The 23928-nt window shown below is 34.8% G+C and overlaps 1 protein-coding gene across 2 annotated transcripts in view; it reads left to right on the top strand.

Annotated features, from left to right (window-relative positions):
* The first annotated feature begins 7581 nt into the window (after positions 1-7581).
* Positions 7582-23928, top strand: part of LOC141402603 (myotubularin-related protein 9) — a 34465-nt gene continuing 18118 nt past the window's right edge. The window contains exons 1-8 of one of the 2 annotated variants that reach the window (XM_073984221.1): positions 7582-7850; positions 7975-8302; positions 8358-8608; positions 8665-8986; positions 15758-16004; positions 16062-16290; positions 16344-16756; positions 16817-16914. In XM_073984221.1, the coding sequence (XP_073840322.1) occupies positions 8153-8302; positions 8358-8608; positions 8665-8986; positions 15758-16004; positions 16062-16290; positions 16344-16756; positions 16817-16914 (1710 nt within the window). In that variant the 5' untranslated portion in view covers positions 7582-7850; positions 7975-8152. Of the gene's footprint in view, positions 7851-7941; positions 8303-8357; positions 8609-8664; positions 8987-15757; positions 16005-16061; positions 16291-16343; positions 16757-16816; positions 16915-23928 lie in introns of both variants that reach the window. The other variant, XM_073984222.1, reaches the window with a different exon arrangement.

Below are 23928 nucleotides of genomic sequence, written 5' to 3'. Positions count from 1 at the left end.
TTAGTATGTAATTCTCCCAGGACGGGTATTAATTTCTTTCCGAAACCGTGTAAAATTCTTTTACTTTTCACAAGCGGTGGTTTGTTTAGTTGTTTATATGTGGCTAAATTTATTATTGACACTGAAGCACCAGAATCCAATTGAAATTTTATTGATTTGTTGCAAATTTTTAATTCAATGTACATTTTTGAGTTATTTTCCAAAATTCCACCATTAATTCCATAAATTGTTTCAACACTGTCTATTTCATTATACGGACGATAATGTTTTCTTTTTGCACTGTTCTTAGTTTGTTTTGTCCTAGTTGACAAACACACGGGAGAAATATGTCCCTTTTTATTACACTTATGACAAGTGGCATTTCTGAATTTACACTCTTCTCTTGTATGCGAACGATAACAACCAGAGCATGACTTTAGTTTGTTTTGATTCTTATTGTTTCTTTTTGATTTATCACTATTTTTCACTAAATTGACGTTTATGTGATGATCACTGTTATTCTCCTTCATCGCTGCTACTGTTTTAGTTGTTGCTTCGTAAGATTCTGCTATCAAAAGAACATCTGCTAAAGTTGACTGCTGCTTCTGTAGAGCTGCTGCGCGAACTGCATCATGAGGAGTATGAACAATTATGTGGTCACGTATCATCTCATCGACGTAATTATGAGAGCAATTTTCGGAGTTGCAAACGAACTTACATTCTCTCGCAAGACCACGGAGATCGGCAATCCACTCTTTGTATGTTTGGTTGACCTTCATTTCACTTTTAAAAAATTCATACCTTGCTGCTGTAACATGATGTGAAATTCAAAAATGTTCCGTTAACTTTGCCGTTAGCTCGCTGAAATTCTTGTCGTCCAGGTTGGATGTACCAAATAAATTCTTTAGCAATTCAAATAATTCCGTACCAATCCATGACAAGAAAAATTATTTTTGTTGATCCGGCTGATCAACGTTGTAAGCAGAAAAATGTTGATTTAGCTGCTGCAAATATGAGTCCCAATTTTGGCTGTCTTTATTAAATGCGTGAAAAGCTGGTACTGCTTTGCTGCTGGATGATGGAAATTTGTCCATCATATTTTGCATCCACTTTTGTTGTTGCTCCAAAAGGCTTCTTGCAAAATTTTGCTGTTGCTGTATTAGCAATTGTATATTTTCACTTGAACTCGCGTCGTTTGGCATTTTGTTAAAAATTAATTTTTGTTGTTAGGGCACTAGCACTAAAGAAACAAACCGACCGGTCAAACAAATTTTTTTTATCCTCGTCGCCACTGTTATGTTTTGGGTGTAGGAAGGAGATGACCACGCGTTGAGAGTTATTTTGAGACTGTTTTATTTATGCATTGCTTATGACTATCATAGGTGTGCTTACAAGTATGTGAGATCACTTATACTAATAACACAGTTGTAATTTATTGTATGTAATATGTAAAATGAATTAAGTCAAATATATAACAGGAGTCGTGAAAGATCCGATCCTTTTCATCGAATTTTCATGAGTGAAAATGAAGTGGTGAAAGATCCGATCTTTGTCATAATATTATCATGAGTTCAAATAATTTAATGAGTACACGTACAATAAATTACCAAATAATCATGTACCCGAATAATTGTTTACTTACAAAAGTAATTGTTAAAATGAAAATAAAAGTCAGATAAAATTGTTGGAAGTGGCAAAATTGAAATTGAAAATACTATGCAAATTGTTAAAAAAAGGAAAATATATTTTGTGTTATGGAAACCTCTTCGTTTGGCGGATATTAAAGAGATGCAAGAGAGAACCGAACTATAAAACACGAGCTGTACCAGTTGTTCGGACACCGGTACACAGTGGGATAAGATTCAAATGGGTCAAAATGCCAACAGGGTGCCTCTTCAATTCCTCAGTGGACCATATACATGAGGAGGCAAAGATTCTTCCGGTACAGCAACACAATGAGATGATTTCCTTGCAGTACTTGCTCGGGTGTCACCGTGAAAGCCATCCCACTATCTGCTGGCTACCGACACACCCAGGCATATCAAGAAGGATATTCATGAACTAGAGTAGGGATGCACAAAACAATATATGTACATATGTGACAATATATGAAACGAAATGAAATTTACGCTAGAGTACTGTTTTGTGCATCTGAACGAACATACAAACATAATAATAAACACTGTTCCAACCACAACCGACACCGATATAATATAACGTATCGAGCTGCAACAATTGCATTGGATGGGCCATGTCAACATGATGGATAATTATGCTACCGGCATATGAATACGAGCCATTTGACACGTTATACGACGCGAGGGAAGTTGAATATAATGTCACAAAACATGGCATCCAAAATTGGAAAAACAAAGTAGAAGATCGGTGTGTTTGAAAATATATTATTAGCATTTGGAACAATCTAATAGTTCGTTTAGACTTACGAAATCCACTCGATTTAAAATGTCATTTCCATAGCATATACGTCGAATTAAATCCAGTCGATTTAAAACTCAGATTTATTTGAAGATTTATAAATCTAAACGTGCTATAAGTAAGTATAAATGAGGCCACCTAAACATGGTAACCAAGGCAAATTCATATAAGGTATGTATATGCATGAACTACAACAACTAACAAATTTACAAAAACAACATTTGGCCTGTCCCCGTACTTTATAAAGTGGTAAAAGTCGTAAACGATTTTCATATAAATGTGTAAATTGTGTACGGGAACGCAAAATGTGTAAAAGTGGTAAAAATTGTAAAAACTTTTTAGTTCTGGAACAGAGCTATTGTTGTTATTGAAAATTAATGTCTGTTCCATAACCTGCAAGAAGCTAATATTTTTTACTACGATAACAATTTTTCTTTTATGATGTCGAAAAAATAGTAGAAATTAGTAGATTCTTGCAGTTCTGGAACAGACCATTAATTGTCAAAGAAAATATTGAATAATAGGGTCGTTCCAAAAATTTTCTCAGGAAGCAAATACATTTTGAAAATCCTCTAAAATAGAACAAATTTGAATCAAATTGTAAATATAAAGCATTCAGAACTGTCGGAGGGCATTTTTATTACACGTTTATGATGGAAAGCCAGCAAAGGGTGCCACCGTGGTGCAATGGTATGCACGCCCGCCTTGCACGCAGAAGGTCGGGGGTTCGATTCCCCGGCCAGGCAATATCAAACATTTTTCAACGGTGGCAAAATACCCCTCAGTAATGTTGGCGACATTTCCTGAGTATTTCAGCCTTGAAAAACTTCTCCATAAGTGGTGTCTTAAGACACGCCGTTCGGACTCGGCGATAAACAGTAGGTCCCATATCATTGAGCTAAATATGAATCGGGGTGCACTCATTGATATGAGAGAAGTCTCCCTTGTCCCGTATGGGATGTTATGGAATAATGTTTGTTTGTTTTGTTTGATGGAAAGCAGTATTTTATGGTAGCAAATTTCGAAATTTCAAATTTCATGAGTAGAACCTATTGCATTTTGAAAACTAAATTTACAAAAAAGTAAGAATACAGCTGATTGTCTTGATGGTAACTAACATAATAATAGCCCGTTTCCACGGTACGTCGTTCGTTCCCTATTCGTTGTTCGACCCATAACTACGAATAAATAACTTATTTACCCAAATTTATTTCCAAAATTATATGAACGAACGACGATCTTTCTACGTTGTTCGATTAGAAATACTCTCTGAACGACGAATAAGTATGTCCCATCCCTAAAAATGAGAGAATTTGTCGAAAAAATTAATTATGACATGTCTAAATTCAAAATTGAAAAATTTGTTGAAAACACAAAAATTTTTAGAAATAAGGAAAAAGATGAATGAAAATTAATGAACTAAACATTTTATATAGATGCAGAAGGAAGATGGTTGTGTTTCCTTCTTAATTCCACGAACATTTTTTGTCCATTAATTCAAAATCGCGTAAAAAAATCAGAAACAAAAAGGAAAGAAATAACTGAAAGTCTGTATACACAAACATTGTTTTGACATGTCTCTCTCTCTTTAATTTTCAAAATAGAAACATATAAAAATATATTGAAAACATAGAAACATATAAAAAATTATTCAGAATTTATTGAAAAAATGTGTGTAGTTAAATATAGAAGATACATTTGAAGGACAGTCTATTGCTTTTCCTATTCACTTAATGTATATTTTATGTGTTTTCGGTTCAAATTTTTGTGAAAACAAGGAAACAAAAATGAAGGAAATTTAGTTTATGTTTCTGTTAATTACGAATGTTGTCGTGGAAATGGGTTAATTCGTGTACGTCGTTCGACAGGCTAACAACGTAATTGAAGCGCTCGTGTGAACATGACATAAGTCGTTTAAAAATAACAACAGAATTTAAATTTATACTAGATTTCCCAAATGATGAGCTTGGAGCAGAGATTGGCACATAATTCACCGAATATTCGAAAAACAGAAATCCAAATTGAAAGAAATATCTTGCAGCCATCGGAAGAGATAAATATGATTTTGGCAGATCAATATAATAATGGAAAATAACATCTGATGATAGAAATCATCTGTGAATTGTATTCTTATTAGTTCAACAAATTGAACTGCAAAGTCCGTTCCTGATTGGTGAACATCCGGATCCAAAGCATTGGTGCAAAATGTCATGACAAAGAACTGGTGCAAGATGTCATGACAATGAACTGGTGCAAAAACCCATGCCAATGAACTGGTGCAAAATGCCATGACAATCAACCGGTGCAAAATGCCATGAAAATGAACCGGAGCAAGAAGCCATGACAATGAACTGGTGCAGGAAGCCATGACAATGAACTGGTGATAAATGCCATGACAATGAATTGGTGAAAGCGTGTGTCACTCCCTTGTAAATGTCATCGGTAATTCACCCGAATTTTCACCCATGACATGTCACTTGCACCCATGATTCAACCCATGATTTGTCATCGAACATTTTGCTGTGGAAAAAGTTTTAAAAATAGTTTTTAGTTATCAACTCACCTTTAAATAATCAACTTGACATTAAACAAATGGAAAATAAAGTTTATTATAAAAAAGAATAAATAATCTTCGTAATTGGCGTCCAACGTCATTGGAACCAAAAAAAATAAATAAAAGTAACCAAATAAACAACGAATAAACCAACAACAAAATAACTTTTCAACAAAAAGTGAAAAACCCAACAACAAATAAAACTAATGGGTACTTTACACGGTATGCTTTTTACATATGTGTTGTCACTTTGCACAGACATTTTGTATGGGAGAAGTGACAACTCATATGTAAAAAACATACCGTGTAAAGTACCCATAACCAAATAACCAACGAATAAAACAAGTAAAAAACAAAATGAATGTAGAACAGGTTACCGAAATTGTAAAAGCAGAAGTGAATAAAGCCCAAAGACTGGAACTTAACAAATAAAAAAATAGTAGAAATTCAGAACCAGGTAACACTCACAAAGTCTAAAATCGAAACTTATATGCAATGTTAACGGGGTATTTGCAGATCCCAATGAGGTACTTCCATACAACACAAATGTAGTGGCATCAATTCGCACACAAGATGAAGACCCCGTGTATTCTAGACTATACCCGTATCCATTAGCCTATTCGGATTTTTTCAATAAAGAAATACAGGACCTGTTGGCAAATGGTATCATCAGGAAGTCGAGATCACCATATAATAATCCTATATGGGTGGTTAAAAAAGGGTTTCGACGAAACAGGACAGGAAAAAACGCTTGGTAATAGATTTTCGAAAACTTAACGAAAAAACTATTAGCGACAAATATCCAATTCCTGATAAGTTTACATTTACGAAATCCACTCGATTTCATCTGTAAATTCCATAGCTCAAACTTCAAATGAAATCTCATCTGAAATCCATTGGATTTCATTTCACGTTTAACCTATGGATTTGACAGATGAAATCGAGTGGATTTCGTAAATGTAAACATAGCATAATATGAGGGTATCTTGGGAAAAATCAAAATTCTTTCAAACCAAGGTAGAATACTTGGGGTTCGTTGTTTTTAAAGCTTAAAGAGAGATTCATTCAGCGCCATTTTTGTTTAAAGAGAAGTGAAAACAAATTTTTTTGCCGGAACGGTTTTTCGGGTAAAATGTATAAAATTCGTAAAAATTATAAAAACTTTTTAGTTCTGGAACAAAGCTTATGTGAACCATGGCACAATTAACAGGTAGATGCATCAGCGAACAACTACAACAAAAACCAGTTCAGTACTGTGAAATGTCAAAAGTGTTTTCAACAAAACGCTTTCAACAAAATTTTGTTAGGCAGGTATTAGTTAACGCATTATTACAAAAATCCATCAAAAATGCACAATTTTTCTTTTAAATTTTTGTTTTTTTTTTTTAATTTTGTGCTTTCAATTACAACAACTTTTTTGACAGCTTGCAGTACATCAGCTGGGCTGATGCGGATACCTGTATGATTGTGCCATGATGTGAATACAACCATGGTACAATTACATAGGTAGATGCATCGGCGAATTGCTACAACAAAGCAACTTTTTTTGTAATGTAAACTGTCAAAATTTTCGCCAAATGGTCTCTTGTTGTCTCTTTTTATCCCTTGTGTGATGACACATGCTATCTCTTACTTACCGAATCATATGGTTTTTTGTTTTGATTTTTAATGGCGAATTCCTAGTTTTTTTTTTTAGATTCGATCAGCTGGGCTGAGGCATCTACCTTTGTAATCAAAACAAAAAACCATATGATTCGGTAAGTAAGAGATAGCATGTCTACACTTTATAGACAAACACAAGCGATAAAAAGAGACAACAAGAGACCATTTGGTGAAAATTTTGACAGTTTACATTACAAAAAAAGTTGCTTTGTTGTAGCAATTCGCCGATGCATCTACCTATGTAATTGTACCATGCATCTACCTTAGTAATTGTACCATGAATACAACCATGGTAGAATAAAGTAAAGGTAGGCCACAGCTAACAGCTGATTACAATTTTTTTCTTTTTATGGCCTAATCTGTCAAAAGCAGGGTTGACATATTGTACTGTTTTTCACATTATGCAATCATAAAGGTAGATGTATCGCTGAATTGTTCCAACAAAAAACTTCTGCTGTAACACTATATCTTAAAATTGAAAACATGGACAAAAAATATGTATTCGCGTGGCAAAATAAAATTGTTGATTTTTTTACCAAAACTTACGAATGAACAATTTATCACATATTGATATTAATTTAAATTTGTTCCAAAAGTATGGGAATGTAAAAATTAAAATTTTTGTAAAAATTCTGCTGACATTTATCTGCAAATCGGATAACAGCAATCACGATGTCAGATTAGCCAAAGTTGTCAAGTAGAAAATAAGTGAATGACATTTTTTCACTGTCATAAGTTTGGGAAGAACTTTTGCTATTTTTGGAACACTTTTCCAACAAGAATATTCTGGAGCCTAGCTAAAGAAATGTTTTTACACTATATGACACTTTTAACATATAAAAAGTGAAGCTTTAAATTCCATATGTTTTTGTAATACGGGATAGCTATGCAGGTACATCTACCATTATTATTGTACCATGCCATTTGACGTTTTAAGCCATGGCTGCAGGGTGGCATTTCTCAGTGATTTTCATACCTGGCCTACCTCTACTTTATTGTACCATGAATACAACTATAGTCAAACGTCAAAGTCACAACATATGTTGATAAAACATCAACAAATCAACTTTTTGTGACTTTCGTACATTGTTGTATATAAATAAAAAAGTAAAAAAGGAATACATTAGTCGTGCCAAAAACTGTGTCATTTCCACAATATTGAATATTGGGAAGTTTTATCTTCTGATGTTGATGTTTTCTGCTCGTGTGTCCATTGTTGGTATGTAAAGTAGTATGTGACTACATACAAATGACGATGTATAAGTCAGTATGAATGATAAGGAATTTGTTTGACTAAAATAATGATATAGGGACGTTTTTCTTAATCAAACGACTACGTTTAGCTGCATCGGAGTGGTGAAAACAGACCCCCGCCCACTTGTAGAATCAGCGAATAATTACAAATGGGAACGCCGAGCCACACTGTTAGTTATTAATTGTGCGGCAACAGACTGCATAAAGTAAATGTATTTGCATTGATATAATAGATTTACTTTTAAAAAGCCCAACATATAAGTTATAATGGAATTCGTGGAGCTAATACAGACACCAAAGTTAGATGGGGTGTTTTTACATGACCACACCAATGCCACTATAGAGGGACGTTTATGCATTACTGGTCACCACTTGTTGTTAAGTAGCGCACGTCAGGAAAATAGCCAGGAATTATGGGTATGTACAAGTTTTATTGAAGAAAAACTCGTACAATCTTGAATTATATTTTCAGTTAATGCACAAAAATATCGATTATATTGAAAAGAAACCATATATGGTCCAAAACACTGTAGTAGGAGGTCTTATAACACTAAAATGTAAAGATTTAAGAATAATTTCCCTACGGATTAAATACGCCAAGGAGTACTTAAATATAGTCTCGTCGCTGGAGGCTTTAAGTTCACTTAACAATGCTGAATTAGAATACCCTTTCTTTTATCGCCCAATGTACACTATATTAGAAGACGGTTATACAATATTTCGGTAGGTACATTTTCTAAAAATGTTATTACTTAATATTAAAGGAATTATTTCCATAGACCCGAGTTGGAATTTTCCAAACTTATCTCCTCTAGTTCATGCAACAATGGTGTGAGTTCAATCAATAACTCGAATGCAACTTTAAGTCCGCTCTCTACGTTACATTCTCCTAGTTCAAATGATCATGACAGCAATGTGGGTTCAACAGGCGTAGGCTGTGAATGGCGAATAACCAACGTTAATAAAGACTTCAAAATCTGCCCCACATACGGATCTGTTCTGATAGTACCAAAGCAAATAACCGATGAACAGATAATACAATCTGCAGCTTTCCGAGATGGTGGTCGTTTTCCAGTGCTTAGTTATAGACATGAAAATGGGGTAAGTCTAAATTATTATACATCACAGCTAGTTCAAGATGAAATACTACATCCACTACTTCGTTTTGAAGCAGTTCATCAAGAGTTATAATAGAGGCGCTCATATCAGAAACTGCAAAAATCTTCTATTTTTAAAATTTCATCAAAATTAATAAATATTTAAGTATATTTATTTATTTATCCATATTTTGCAATAATTTAGATTGCATCTTCAGGATATTCTATAATAATTCAATAAATATACAAAAATTAGTTATCACAGAAAATTTTATTATTTAGAACATACCAATGTCGCAAAAAAAAAACGTCAAAAAAGAATCTTAATATTAACCTTCTCCAAGTCCGAGCCGCACAATAAAACACCGCTTATAGAGGCGGTACAACGTTTGTTAATATGTGAGGTATTTTGTTAAATTTGAAAAAATAAAGTCCTAATAAACGTGTGCTATTTTGATTTCAAAAACAAGAGAATGAACCAGCTTCTCCTTTTTCAATGAATTTTCAGCGATCCCAAACATTTTGCAAGAATTCTACTTTCTGCGAGAAATTATGCATTTAGTGGAATGATGTGAAACATTCAAATTGAAAACGAATTTTCATTCATGTTTTCCAAAATATTCAATCAAATGTGAAAAATTATTAGTTTTTTAAATTCAAGTAATTTATAGACATTTCCTTATTTTGTTTACATATTCCTTTGACAGTAACATTACAAACAAAAAAGAATTTCTATGTACTTGCTGTTGAGTTGTATTTGTTGTAGTATTTACTTTACCTTAAATTTGTTCTACTATGGCATTCATAAAAGAAACAAAGTCTCCGAACGACGAAGAAATATGTCCCATCCCTAACAAATGAGAGAATTTATCGTATGACATGTCTAATTAGAAAATTTAAAAATTTATTTAAAACACAAAAATTTTCAGAAAAAATGTCTTATGCCAGACAATGAAAATTGTCATGTACGTGAAAATGAGTTTATAGGCAAGAGGTGTGAAGGGGATGAAAATCTGAACATAAGGTTCTGTAATCTGAAATTCTTCTTTGTGTTTAAATTCGTAACTCTCAAACCAATGTAAAGCAATGAAGATATCACAATTTTCATTTGATTTCATATACGTGTGTGGATGTCAATGAAATTTTAGAAGAAAATGAAAAAGAGTTTTCCATGAAAATTTTAATAGTCTGGCATAAGACAATGAATGATAAGAGTTAATTAAAAGGCGTCCACTCTCCTATCAGCCTGCCCGGCAGCATTTGTGATAGTATGTTTAAATTTGAGAATATATGTGTGAGTTTTTCAAGACTGATGAAAATCAAAACTGTTTTGATTTCAAAATAAACCCCCATCAGTGTGGGTGAATTATAGCTGTGTTCCAGAACCTGCAAAATAGTACTATTTAGTACTATTTTTTCAATTTTTTGATAAAATGCGTTCCCCTACTACAAAAATTGGCAAAATTTTCTATTCTCTTTAAACGAAAATGGCTCGGAATGGCTTTCTCTTCTACTATCTTCTACTACACAAATTTGGGTGTGTAGAAAGTTGTAAATTCGTCAAACAATATATTTGACATTTGTTGAAAGGAAAAAATAATAATTGAAGAAAATCAAATTCTGTATTTAACAACGAAATAACACTTCAAGGCAATTACAGATGCAGTGATAACTACAATCCGCGGTGTTACGTATTAAAATTCGCAGGAATTTGTCATTTATTAACAGTTTTTTGAAGTTTAAGGAATCAATTCAATCATGTTTTTTCAACTTTAAAAAGTTTGTGCCGAATGCTTTGTAATACGAAATCTTCCACAACTGCAGCATCCACAATCCGTTACGTGAAATACAAAAATACGTAATCATTAACGTAACCACTGTCATTTGCCTTTGCAACAGCAAGATCCGCCTTTCAGTAGAGCCTTCTAATGGCCTAGAGAGATGTCCTGAGTAGACGCTTTCTAGAGAGCAATGTTGTAAGAAGTTTTTAAATCTTTTACGTGTGCAAGATGGTGATGTAATTGGTGGTGATGGAATTGTAGAAGAACCTATGGTTGTTCCATAACGTACCGACTGGAATGTCTGTTTGCAAGGAAACGCAAGATGGTGTTCGCTATAGAGCCAAATGTGTCATTATCAGTTTAAATGTATTTTAAATTTTCTTTAAATACTTTATATTTTGTTTGCATTTTATAAATCAGATGAACATCATCATACATTTAGCAAAGAAACGCAGGTTTTCATAAAAATATTGTTTTTTTTTTTTATTTTAAATAAGAAAGGAAAAGCTTGACCATTGATGATTTAAAACTAAATTTCGATCTCTTGCCTGGAGAGATTTTAATCTTAAAATTTCGTACTACATACAGCTGTATAAGAGATCAGAGGAATGCGTAATATCGGTGTTGGTTGCTGTAGTTAATTTGCAAGTGTCCTTTAATGTTAAACAATTAAAATAAAACAAATTCTTAAAAATGTATCTTTGTTGTTATGTTTTTGCATGACGTCTGCCATTTTTATGTGACACATTTAAACATTTTTCATAGCTTTTCCGTTCCCATACTTTTTGAAAATATATCTGCTGTGAGAACAATTTTGACAGTTTGCTCTTTTACTACTTTTGCCATTAGAAAAGTACTGGAACAAAGCTTATGTTTATTTTCAAATTGTCAATATAAAATTTTCAAAAATAAATGTTATTAAGTGTGTCTGCGTACTCGATAATTTGTAATTATTATCACAAATTATAACTGAATGTTGTTCTTTTACACAAATGTTCAGTAAATGAGAATGAATTGAGAGACTTGTTTTGAAATGTTTGTTACTGAGAATTTATAATTTTTACTGAAGAAATTTTGTTCAGTAACATTTTGTAGCTTTAGGCAGCTGTCAAAAGTTTAAAATATTCAAATATCATAATCGTAAATATTAATCAAATTGAACATTTTTACTGAATGTTGTCTTTTTACTTTTTTTATTTTTTCCTTTGAAAGAGTATAAAATTCTTTGCTCTCTAAAAAGAAGTTACTGAGTAATATTTACTGAGAAAGTACAAGGATAAACCTAATGTTTGTGAAGGAACAAAGAAAAAATTAAAAGTAATTCATTTTTGGAGGAAAATTTCAATGTTTCGAGAATTGAATGAATGCTTTGCTACACACTTGTCATGCACACATAGGTGAGTGGAGGCCTAAACTCTTTATATAGGTGCAGAAGGAAGAAAAAAAGCGAAACCAATAATTGAAAGTTTGTATACACAAACACTGTTTTGACAAGACTCTCTCCTCAATTTTGAAAATAGAAACAAATAAAACAAGAAAATGCTATAGTCAGGCGATGCCGACCATGTGATACCCTACACCTTTACCCCTGGGAATTAGCTTTCCACATATCAAAATTTCTTTATGGAACAAATAAACTTATTGTAAGAAGAAACTTTGCGCATTCTGGTACTGTATCACACCAAGCTTAAATAATAATATATTAATTGTTTCACAAACATCCTAGAAGGGACAAGGGAGACTTCTCTCATATCAATGAGTGAGTGTACCCCGATTCATATTCGCTCAATGATATGGGACCCGAGTCCGAACGGCGTGTCCTAAGACATCACTTGTAGAGAAGTTTTACATGGCTGAAATACTTAGAAAATGTCGGAAGCCTTACTGAAGGATATTTTGCCGCCGTTAAGGTTTTGATTTTGCCTGGCTGGGGAATCGTTTTGAAAAAAAAGCGGTAAAGCGACCCATGATGCAGTGTATGTATAAAAATCCAATTGGACAATTAAAACGTTAGAGCACCATGTAATTTGCAATAATGCAAAAACTGGGAATGGGCAAATGTGGTTCTCTACACAAACCCCATTATATATTAAGCAGTAGGCCCGTTATCTAGCAGACACGTTATTGCAATTTGCCGGTACATGTCCTCCAGGAAATAATATATAGACAAACATTTTTTTATTTTTCATACAAAAGTAATGGTCCATTTTACGCGCTAAATGTTATCAGATCATCATCCAAAATTGTAAGCATCTACCTCGACCTAAAGTCTTACCTCGCGGAAAATTTCGTGATTATTGAGCTATAATAGCGACCTCTAGCGTGTTTATGATTACACTACAAAGAAATAACTGGGTATATTAGGCTGTAACGCAATTAACACACAATATAATGGTCAAGAGTTCCTTTTCCCAGCATTGCTTACTTACCCGAAATGTGTCTTCCAGAAATAAAGATAAATGCTGTATATTAAAAATTTTCCCAATTTTCACACAAAAGTTGTGGTCCATTTAACCATCTGAATATTATCTGATCGCCATCTCAAATAGCAAGCTTCTTCTTTAGGGGCGATCGGACTATTATTGCGACCTACAGAGCAGATACAAAATCGAATAAAAAATATGTTTTTGGTCCATATCACCCGCTAAATATTTCACGATCATCACCAATTAAAATAGCGATCTATTCTGATGTGAAACCGACCTCCATACAAAATTTCGTGACGATCGGTCCTTAATTGCGGCCTGGAGTTTGATTACAATTTATAATGGACAGACGGACACACGGACGGACGGACACACATCTCAAAATCGCTTTATCTCGCCGAGATATGAAGATTGGTATACAACATTGGGGGTCTCCGACGATTATTTCGCGGTGTTACATGAATTTCCACATAGTGGTGTAGGGTATAAAAAGTATTGAAAATACCAACATTTTCAGAAATGATGGAAAATAAAAGTGTGTAGAAATATGTAAAACATACATTTGAAAGCATGGTAAAACCATGATACAATAAGAAGGTAGCATTATCAGCCCAGCTGATGGTAACATAATGTGTCAATTGTATAGAATTTATGTCAAATTTTGACATCTTATGTTACCAAAAACGGCAGTTGCTGCTACCTTCTTATTGTATCATGGGTAAAACAAACCAGGTAAAGTAAATACTACAAAAAATACAACTCAACAACAACCACATAGAAATTTGTTTTTGTTTGTAAACGTTAGTGTCAACGTACATGTAAACAAAATAAGGAAATGTCTATAAATTATTGGAATTTAAACAACTAACAATTTTTCACATTTGGTTGAATATTTTGAAAAGTAAGAATGAAAACTCGTTAGATTTTCAATTTGAATATTTCTCGCAGAAAGTGGAATTCTTGCAAAAATGTTTGGGGTCGCTGGCAATTCATTGAAAAAAGAGAAGCTGTTTCAATCGTTTGCTTTTGAAAACAAATAAGTATATAATTAAAAAAATTAAGTAACAGTGTTTTATTTATAAATGCACTTAAAAGTAGAAAATAATTTTTCATGATGGAATCTCTCAAATAAAACGTTTGCATTTGAATTATTGTGATTGACAATATTGAACGGCAAGCGTTTTATTTGAGAGATTCCATCATGAAAAATTATTTTCTACCTTTAAGTGCATTTATAAATAAAACACTGTTACTTAATTTTTTTAATTAATGAAAAAGATGTTTCAGCAACTTTTTCTTTATACAAATGTCAAAATTTGAAACATTTGTAATAAATAAGTTTGCCCTCGTACTTACTAAATGTTGCTGAAACACATTTTCAGCAATTTTACCTTTATACAACTGTCAATTTTCGAAACATTTGTAATAATTATTACGAATTATCGAGTACACGGACAGGTATATTATTACAAATTATCGAGTACGCAGACACACTTATTAGGTTTGCCTTCGTACTTACAACTGTCAGTTTTAGAAACATTTGTAATAATAGGTTTGTCCTTTTACGTACTGAACTTTACTGAACATTGTTTCTTCAGTAATGTTTAGCAACATTTCAATTATACAATTGTCAAAACTTTACTGAAGAAAAAATGTTCAGTAAAGTTCAGTACGTAAAAAGACAAACCAATTTATTACGAATTTGGTGTGTCTATTTACTTACTAAATGTTGCTGAAAAAAAAATTACAAAAAATACAATTGGTGTGTCTTTTTACTTACTAAATGTTTCTGAAACATTTTTTCAGCAACTTTTCCTTTATATAACTGTCAAAATCTGCAACATTAGTAATAATTATTACAAATTATCACGTAAAAAGACACAGCTAATATAAATATACAACTGTCAAAATTTGAAACATTTGTAATAATTATTACAAATTATCTCGTAAAAAGGCACACATATTATCGAGTACGCAGACACACCTAGGGTCATTATTATATGTGTTCTTTTACTGTCTGATAGTTTTGAAAACGCAAAACAAACTAAATTGGATGCTTTTAAAATATAATTTTTACATTGAGAGTTAATGCCAAGATCCTTCTCCTTGATATTGAATCACTTTAAGCTAATCGGAAAGCTATAAATCTGTTCGTTAAATCTAAAATTTAACAAAAGAAAACTTATAATAATGGGGGTTATTATCGAGTACGCAGACAGCCATATTAACCCCCTGTTTTTGTAAACAATTTTATTCTCACACGAATTGTCAAATTTTGTAGATCGATTTACTCGCTTTAGCGCAAATGTAGAGCGCTGATTTTTAAATGAGGAATTCTTAGCTGTATATGGAACGGGTATACGAAAAATTAGGTATGTATGTCTTATGCGGGCTGAGCTATAGATGCTTAAATTATTACGAATATAGACGAACGAAACAAAATAAATTGCAAAAACAGGGGGTTAGTCTTTGTGAAAATTATCAAGTACAAACCTATTAAAAATATATTTTTCTTCTATGTATTTATATTTTCCTTTATCTGGTATTAAAGGATTATTTTTCTTTTAGGCAGCTCTTCTAAGGAGTGCCCAACCTTTGTCAATTCAAGGAATTAAACGTTGTCGATCCGACGAAGCTATTTTAAACGTAGTATTGGGTCGCAGTAAAAAGGGGTTTATAGTCGATACCTGGGGCAAAGGAAAGTCTAACACAGAAACGGATCAGCATTATTCACAGTGGAAAAAAGTCAATCGTTCAATAGGCAATATTTCTTCGCCTGCGGCAATATTAGATAGTTTTTCGAAGCTTATCGAAGGTAGTTTATTATTTATTACTTCATTAAAAGCACATATTAATTTTTAAATATTTTAAGCTTGTAACGATATTAACTGTTCACCCGACAAATGGCTTTCGCGCTTGGAAAATAGTAATTGGCTCAGTTTGGTATTGGGATCGTTAAACGCATCATGTGTAGTGGCACAATGTCTTGATCAGGAGGGTAGTCCAGTTTTAGTTCATGGCGCCAAAGGTCTTGATTCTACCCTAATCGTTACGTCTCTTGTGCAAATTATCTTGAATCCAGATTGTCGCACTGTACGAGGGTGAGTAAGCTTAACATTCTTAAAAACAAAACTACTATTTCATATTACTTCAGAATCCAAGCCCTGATTGAACGTGAATGGATACAGGCAGGTCATCCGTTTGCTTCTCGGCATCGTTATTCGTGTTATACTCCTACGCAGAATCGCCACAAAAGCAATGGGGCAACGTTTACCCTTTTCTTAGATTGCATCCATCAGTTGTACAAACAATTTCCTTGCAGTTTCGAATTTAGTACCCAGTTGTTAATACTACTTTTTGAACATAGCTACTTCTCTCAGTATGGAACATTCCTTTGCGATTCAGAAAAGGAACGCCAAGAGTTACGTGTCCATTCGCGCACTACCAGCCTATGGTCTTATTTAAATCGACCCGAAGTTCTAAAGAACTTCCTAAATCCGATGTACGACCCAAATCCCCGAGTAATATGGCCTTCCGTTGCTCCAATCAGCTTAGAATTGTGGAGTGGTAAGCTGTAATTTAACAATTGCATATATCATTTGTCATTTAACACTTATTCATTTCTAGAATTGTATTTAAGGTGGATTGTAGATCAAAAGAATTGTGAGTGGACTGCAACTCAAATTCAAGAACTTATAACAAATGAAAAGGAACTTCGAGCAAAGGTATGTTTAATTAGCTATATTCAGTCCTATTATAACTGAAGTTTTCTTTACGTTACACCCCTATTCTAACTGAACATGGAATCTTCAAAATCTCATTATTACAATTATGAGGTCAAACAATTCTTAAAAAATAAGTGTATTGTATTTAAACCCTACACCGACCGTATTTTGTTTTTCCCAAAAATAAGGGTGAAATTTCATGAATTTTATAAGAGGTATAGGTTTAGAATGTTTGAATGTGTCTTTGACCCTCGTAGATCATTACTGGCGGATGTTATACAAGTTTGTCACATGAATTTTAATCAGAACCTCAAAACAAATCTACTAAATATACGGTGTTAGCTACATAATATTCTTAAAGTCTGCGACAAATTGAAATAAACAAACCATTCTTTTATGCTACATTAATAACTGTTCGCATGGTTTTAAGGTACATATAGAACAAAAACAACTGTTCATAATTTAAAGGTTTGTTCTTAGTTGTGCAGACCGAAAAACTCATTTTTCATGATTTTTTTTAAAGAAACTACCATAATTTTTAAGTAGGTCTTTCATTCAGCTGAAAGAGCACATCTAAACTAAATCTAAATATTGCATAGTTTTGTTGTAAATGGCTACCTACGAAACCATTTTTAAAGCGTTTTGCGGTGCCAATGATAGTTTCAAAACGAATGGGCGTTTGGAGGTCCTAATAATCTTGTCTTTAAGCGAAACAAAATTTTAAAAAATCTATTTAAAAAAATGTGAACTGTCAGAGACAAAATTTGATTTTAACAAATAAATTGACCTATTTTGTGCAAATTCAGTCTCGCTTAAAGGCAAGATTTCGCTCCGATCTACTTGACATTTTTTGCGGCATATTACTGTAATTTAATTTTATTTGACAAACACAGTAACCTAGACTATAGGGCCATGAGGGGTTCCAAAATCAGCTATTCTATAACTACTCTCAGTTACTTATATCTAACAATATTTCTTAGCTTATCATAAATAGAATTATACATAAATAAAAGCAAAGGCTTATAAATTAAGAAACGAAAATATATAACAAAATAAACATTAATAGAATCAGCCATGCAACAATATATCTTTACAAACTAAGACAAAAAATGTATGAACGCTGTATTTCATTACGACTAAAATGAGCACATAATTTATTCTTGTAACATTTTAAGGAGGAATTAGATGTCTTGAGACATGGTGGCAGATTATTATAAACATGCGAAATTCTAACATAAAACGATTTTTCCAAAGAGTCAACAGCGGAACAATTATTTGTTTGTGTTATGTTCTTACGGAGGTGGTCGATTGAATGAAAGACGATGTTTAAACATAACAATCAATTCATTTATTGAATAAAACTTTAAGTTGTTTTATGAGTTGAAATAAAGTATTAATTATGAAGAACAATGAAATATGACGAAATATGTACAGATGAGATGTCTATTAATTGGTGGTTGCAAAGTAACTAACCGACTGTGTACTGACAATGAGTAGAGAGAGATAATAACTTAAAACTACTGATGCATGCAACACTGCTATGATGCTGCCAGATTGTTGCATTTTATGTGGTAGTACTAGGGTTACCCTAATATCTCCCCTTTTAAGTTTGAACCTGGGTTCTGGATATTACTTCAACTGGTTGTCTTCTGTGGATGATTCTGGTTGATATGCTGTAGAATCTGTATACGGCAATTTAATGTTGAATTCTCGAAGTAATATATCCAAAGGTGATAATTTGTTTGATGAAGCAGAAGTATCGCCTATTTTTGTTTGAAGTTGATCTGCATGTACCTTGATGCGACTTCCGTGTTTGGTATTATACTGACTTTCCTTTTTCTGATTTCTGTCCATGACTGATGAACATAGACTTTTATGAACGTTGAATACGTTGTGAGTTTTTCTTCTTGAAGATGCTTTTGCGGTCGCTCCTTCCTCTTGACTTTTTTGACTTGCCTATTTGGGCTGGGATGAAAGTGAGCATTGAGTACTTGATAAACATTGTTAAATGACTTAGTTCCTGTGAACTTGATCTGATGACACCATTTCGCTATTGGAATATCCCATAGATTAAATTTCTCAATCCAATCTATGCCTAGGACATTTAATGATTCCAAATTTGAAATGTAACAATCCACAATTTTTGATTTTCCTGCAACTGACACTTCTATTGGAAAAAGTTTTGCAAAAAATGTGAGTTTATTGCCACCTGCATCTTCGGCGGTGTCTGTGGTTTCAAATGCACCCGGCTTTCCGATTCTTTTCCACGTTGATTTAGAAATTATGGTAATGTCTGATGCCGTGTCCAACTGTAGTTTCACTTGCTTTGAATTAATACTCTTACTTACTTAGCTGGCCCATTACAGAACATTTGTTCTATAGGCCGAACTAAGAAGAGATCGCCATTCCTCTCTATTTGTTGCTTCGCACTCTGGAATACCGCGCCTTTTCATCTCATCATCCACTTGTTTGCGCCATCTATTCCTTGGCCTGCCAATTCTGCGTGCACCGCCATGTGGCATGTATTCATACGCCTTTTTAGCGGGTTCATCATCGCTCATTCTTATGATATGGCCTAGCCAACGCAATCGTTGCATCTCGATACGCTTAACTATATTCATGTCGTTGTATAGCAGATACAGCTCGTGGTTCATGCGACGTCGATATTCACCGTCAACGCAGATTGGTCCGTAGATCTTTCGAAGAATTTTTCTCTCAAACACACCAAGCACTGGCATGTCTGCTTGCGCAAGTACCCATGCTTCGGAGCCATACATCAGCACGGGTAGTATCAGTGTTTTGTAGAGCGTTATTTTTGTTTGACGAGATGTGGCTTTGTTTTTAAACTGCTTACTTAAACCAAAGTAGCATCTGTTGGCCAATACAATTCTTCTTTTTATTTCACAACTGATGTCGTTTGTTGTGTTTACGGAGGTGCCGAGGTAGACACTGGCATGTCTGCTTGCGCAAGTACCCATGCTTCGGAGCCATACATCAGCACGGGTAGTATCAGTGTTTTGTAGAGCGTTATTTTTGTTTGACGAGATGTGGCTTTGTTTTTAAACTGCTTACTTAAACCAAAGTAGCATCTGTTGGCCAATACAATTCTTCTTTTTATTTCACAACTGATGTCGTTTGTTGTGTTTACGGAGGTGCCGAGGTAGACGAAGTCTTTTACTACCTCAATATTATAGGAACCAACATCCACAGTCGGTCCGAGCTCAATGGATGCATTGCAGCAGATTCTCCTTCGACCTTTATAAAGGTATCAGTTACTTCTTTTACTGATCGGCCCATGATGTCTATATCATCAGCATAAGCAAATAACATGTGACTATTGGTGTAGATTGTGCCACTTCTTTTGACGTTTGCCTCTCGTATAACCTTTTCAAGCAGGATGTTGAAGAGGTCACACGAAAGGCTGTCTCCTTGTCTGAAACCTCTTTTGGTACCAAACTCTTCGGAGAGGTTCTTTCCTATTTTAACTGAGGACCTCGTGTCAGTTAAAGTCATTTTACAAAGCCGGATGAGCTTTGCGGGGATACCAAATTCAGACATGGCTTGGAATACCTTTGAACGCAGCGGGCTGTCGAAGGCTGCTTTATAATCGACAAAAATGTGGTAGGTGTCGATCTGCATCTCTTGGGTCTTCTCCAGGATTTGGCGCAGGGTAAATATCTGGTCAATGGTGGACTTGCCAGGTCTAAAGCCGCATTGGTATGGTCCAATTATCTCGTTGACCATAGGCTTTAGTCGTTCGCATAATATCCCTGACACGATCTTGTAGGCAATAGGGAGTAGGCTTATGCCCCTATAGTTAGAGCATACAGTCTTATCTCCCTTCTTGTGGACGGGGCACAGGATACTCAGGTTCCAATCGTCGGGTACTCGTTCTTCCTGCCAGATGGTGCTAACTAGCTGATGAATACACCTTATCAGCGTGTCGCCTCCGGTTTTGAACAGCTCGGCTGGTAAGCCATCGGCCCCTGCTGCCTTATTATTCTTCAGCCGATTTATTGCTGTCTTTACCTCATCTTGGCTGGGCGGTATACATTCAATACCATCTTCTGGGATTGGGACTGTGGTATCTTCGTCGTCTTCGCTGCTATTGGATACCAACAGATTTGAAAAATGTTCTTTCCGTATCCTGAGTACACTATCTGTATCAGTTACCAAATTACCTTGCTGGTCTCTACAGGAGGATGTGCCTGTACCAAAGCCATCAGTTTGATGCTTGACTCTTTGGTGGAATTTTCGGACTTCATGGCTCCTGTACATATCGATTTTTTCACACTCCCGCTTTTCCATCTCTCTCTTTTTCCTGCGGAAAAGACGTTTCCCCTCTCTCCTTTTCTGCCTGTATCTCTCTCGTGCGCTACGCGTTGCTACGGATTGTAAAGTAGCCCTATATGCCGCATTTTTCTCTTCGGTGGCAGCACGACACTTCTCATCGTACCATGGATTCCTTGGTGGAGGTCTCTGGTATCCAAGTATGGATTTTGCGGCTGTTTGCATGGAGTGGGCAATGCTTTGCCATTGCGCTGATACGTTATCGGGATGAGGAGTGCTTTGATTAAGCAATTGGGCTAGTTGAGTGGAATATGCTGTGGCTATCTGTTGTGATTGCAGCTTACCGATGTCTAACTTTCGTGTTGTGTCTGTTCGTACTTTGTTTGCTACGTTTAAGCGGGTGTGTACCTTTGCTGCAACAAGGTAGTGGTCCGAATCAATGTTTGCGCCTCGGAACGATCGTACATCCAACACACTCGATGAATGTCTTCCATCTATCACAACATGATCAATTTGATTTCTTGTTTTCTGATCTGGAGACAGCCAGGTGCCCTTATGAATATCAGATGATTAACAGCGTGTTTTTGTAAAAAGTTTTTGCCCATTCGTTCGTCGATTTCATGAACGAAGATACAATTTGGTTTTCATAGCGGTTGACGTTTGTATTCGTGTGACAAACAAATGAAAGCTTTTTATTTTCGTAATTTTTTTGGTTTTCGTAACAAAATCAGACGAACGAATACGTCAAAAATAAACGAATGGAAAAGACCCATCGTTTTGAAAGAAAATTAAATAATTTGAGTAATTAATGGCACAAAACACACGAAAACTGGAAGGGAATGCAGTTTTATTTATTTCCATAGAAGCACACGCGTATATGTACATCTGTTTCTTCATATTATCACAATTATTTTTGGACAAATTTGATTAAATTTTTTTTCTTATTTTTTGTTTGACATCTGTGTATCGGGGTTGCCATCAAGTAACACATTTTACGTGCAGATGCCTATGCAAAATTCACAAAATAAGTATCATGGAAACCCTGAAATATAAAAGCTTTTATAAAATAGACGAAAGCTTTCAGATAAAAACGAATGGTTCGTAAAATTTTACAAGAACCAAATTTTGAACGTATACGTTTTAGTACGAACGGTTCGTGTGACAGGCAAGCATTTTTACAAAAACACCCTGTAAATCTGGTACTGCTAACTACCATGTTTTTTGCAGCTGCAAAGTCTATAAGCCTCATACCATTGTCAGATGTTTCACTGTGGAGACTGAATTTCCCGACTGTTGGGCCAAAGATATTCTCCTTTCCAATTTTGGCATTATAATCGCCTAGAATGATTTTAATGTCATGGGCAGGGCAACGGTCATATGTTTCTTCTAAGCGCTCGTAAAATATATCTTTGGTCTGTTCGTCCTTTTCTTCAGTGGGAGCATGAGCGCAAATAAAGCTGATGTTGAAGAATTTAGCTTTTATTCGAATTGCAGCAAGTCTTTCATTCACTGGGGTGAAGCTGGATACCAGATGTTTTAGTCTCCGACTAACTACGAATCCACAACCAAACTCATGCTTTACGTCATGGCAGCTATAATACAGTGCGTCATCTTTAGGTGTTGTCGTGACGCCTTTCCCAATCCATCGTATTTCCTGTATGGCAGTAATATCGGTCTTGTACTTTTCAAGTACGTCTGCCAATGCGAAGACTGCACCTTCTCTATAAAGAGTGCGAACATTCCAGGTGCAGATTCGCAGATCATGGTTCTTAAAACGTTTGCGGGGTTCGTCAACTTTAGAGGGGTTTGTTTTTCTTTTCTTTCGTTTTTTCATAGTAGGCTGTTTTTTCTAGTGGAGGGTTACTAACCCGACGCCCAAACCCAAGTTTTTAACGTTCTTATGGGTGAACGCGCGGCACATGTTAGTTCACTACCTTTAACGGGTGTTAAAGGCAGTTCACCAGGTGACACCACGGGGAGGTCAGTGTCCACTTGGGATGAAAGAGGGACCAAGATAAATCCTGGGCTTTGCCATGTTAAAACCGGTCAGGACCGTTGCTTGGTATCTTCCATCCCCTACGTCACCCAATGAATTAATACTCACTGTAGCATATTTTCTTGTCTGCTTGATTTTGACTGGATCTGTTGTAGATACTGTTTTTGTGCTGAATTTTGTTTTGTTGGTGTTAAAATTCTGATGACTCACATTGTTCTGTTCTGAGTTTTGATCATGATTGGTTTTGCTCTGTTGATGTTTGTTGGTGTTGTGATTTGGTTTGCTTTGCCTGTGCATGCTGTTGCAAAAACCATCTTTGTGACCAATCTGTTCACACTTGGTACACTTGTGCTTGGAGTAGGGGCAATGTTTTGCATAATGCATATCTCCACAATACCAACATGCTGTTTTTGATATCTTTTGTTTTTGTTGAGGCTTACCAATTTTGTACCACCGTGGTGCAATGGTATGCACACCCGCCTTGCACGCTTAAGGTCGTGGGTTCGATTCCCCGGCCAGTCAACATCAAACACTTTTAAACGGTGGCAAAATACCCCTCAGTAATGTTGGCGACATTTTCTGAGTATTTCAGCTTTGTACAACTTCTCTACAAGTGGTGTCTTAGACACGCCTTTCGGACTCGGCGATAAACAGTAGGTCCCATATCATTGAGTTAATATGAATCGGGGTGCACTCATTGATATGAGAGAAGTCTCCCCTGTCCCGCC

The sequence above is a fragment of the Musca autumnalis genome, unplaced genomic scaffold, assembly GCF_047663935.1.
Source record: "Musca autumnalis isolate F117 unplaced genomic scaffold, ASM4766393v1 scaffold_4, whole genome shotgun sequence".
NCBI classification, from domain to species: Eukaryota; Metazoa; Arthropoda; class Insecta; order Diptera; family Muscidae; genus Musca; species Musca autumnalis.
The sequence above is the reverse complement of the archived record's forward strand: the minus strand, read 5'-3'. Positions and strand labels throughout refer to the sequence as shown.